General features: G+C 41.6%; 1 protein-coding gene across 1 annotated transcript; it reads right to left on the bottom strand.

The window, feature by feature from the left end:
* Nucleotides 1-323: 323 nt before the first annotated feature.
* On the bottom strand, nucleotides 324-1050 carry PHOSPHO2 (phosphatase, orphan 2). Its single transcript, XM_010141748.1, has one exon. It carries the CDS (start codon nucleotides 1047-1049, stop codon nucleotides 324-326), a length of 726 nt encoding a protein of 241 aa, XP_010140050.1. The 5' UTR covers nucleotide 1050.
* Nucleotides 1051-1703: the final 653 nt, after the last annotated feature.

Genomic DNA, 1703 nt, shown 5'->3' with positions numbered 1-1703 from the left:
AGAATTTAATTCTTTTGTGCACTAATCCTACTCCTTCCCCTAAGCGCATGGAGCAGAAAAGGTCAGTTATGTAGCTGGTAAAGGCATGGGAGGGGGGAAGACTAAGAATAATGGCAGCTCTTCTTGCACCCCTCCCTTCTCCACTTACGTTGGAATGTGTGTTATGTCAGAAAGCCGTTTTAACTTCACTGTCCCACTGCTGCCAAGATTGAACATAAACAGTTTTAAATTCTGCAGTTTTACAATTTTGTGCATTTATACACATGCAGTTCTTGTCTCCCAGGAAGGTAACTATAACTCTATGTTTCCTTTTATCATTTGAATTACTCCTTTATAAGCAGCTTCAGGTAAGTCATAATGTCAATAGCAGATGACCAAACCAGAACAGAACACTCTACAGGACTGTGATCTTGGGCCAGCTGAGAAATCTTTTTCTCTAAGGTATATCCCTGCCTGGCCATAGCAATATCATCCTTCTTTAAAAACATCACTGGACATAAGTCATTCCCACCATCACCTATATATACTATTTGTGTATAACTTACTCCTCGCTCCAACTTTTTATCTAGAAATTCTTTCAAAACCTTCCTTTTGCAGAGGTTTTTAGGGCACTTTGCACAATGGTGAGCATGGAAGTTCTGTACAGTAAGATAGCCAGTACTGCTGAATGCTGCAGGGTTTGTAAACACTTCATCAAACACCTTATCCAAGTCAGCAGCTTTCAAAATCCAGTTTATAAACACTGTATTAGAATCTGACACAATTATGCAGTCAAACAGCTCTTTGTTCTTGCCAAGAAAACCCAGAAGATCTACCATTCCCACAGTGAAAGGAATTGTTGTCATGGTTCTTTTCATCTCCTCTTCTTCAATGCCATTGTCTCCCAAGTAGACAAAGACTCTGCCCATATATTCTGTCCAGTGTCCTGGTTGGTAGGAGTTTCTTAATCCATTAGGAAGTTTTTTCTCAGGAGCACATTTCACAATCCAGGTATCACTATTTTCATCTACGATTGTATGGTCAAAATCAAAAACCAATAGAAATTTCATAGCTGTCAGAAATTTCCAGAACAAACAAACAAACAAAGAGAATTACTTATAGCAACAGAAGCACTGCATTCCTACCCTGATCTTGTGCTCAGAGAGAAAAATTCTGCAAGAAAACGAAGCATTAGGACAAATAGCTAAACAAAGCAAACAGTTTATGGCCACTACAACTATGGGAAGTTGTGCTGGAGCTGAAAAAGCAGTATGTAAAGGTCAAAGTTCTAGTTCAGTATCAAACTTCCATTTCAATGGATAATGTGAAAGTGTCTGAACTCATGCTGCACAGTTACTAATACTTGCCAACGCAGGATCCCTCTTGCAGAACTCACGCACCATCACTTTGACTAACGGTTCTAAATTCCTCCATCATCACTTGCCAACACAACCAAACTGGCCTTCTCCTGGCAAAACACCTTATAAGGTATTTCAAAGGGAAACTACTACTGAACAGATGGAGCCAGTTTTGTTAACAAGGGCACACCAAATCGATGCAGCAAACGAGAACAAATACTGCCATTTGTGGATCTGGAAAACCCGGTCTGCTTGCTGTAGTCCCGCAGCTCCAGTACCTACAGCCCACCGCCGGGCCAGGGAAATCCCCGGGAGCAGGAGACGCCTCGGTTAGTACGTTCAGTTCCCGCGCAGGCAAGTCCTCTC

The sequence above is a fragment of the Buceros rhinoceros genome, unplaced genomic scaffold (assembly GCF_000710305.1).
Source record: "Buceros rhinoceros silvestris isolate BGI_N320 unplaced genomic scaffold, ASM71030v1 scaffold45628, whole genome shotgun sequence".
Classification (NCBI taxonomy): Eukaryota; Metazoa; Chordata; class Aves; order Bucerotiformes; family Bucerotidae; genus Buceros; species Buceros rhinoceros.
The sequence above is the reverse complement of the archived record's forward strand: the minus strand, read 5'-3'. Positions and strand labels throughout refer to the sequence as shown.

Coding starts and splice junctions, on each gene's coding strand:
- PHOSPHO2 (XM_010141748.1), bottom strand. CDS start 1,049: ATGAAATTTCTATTGGTTTTTGATTTTGACCATACAATCGTAGATGAA.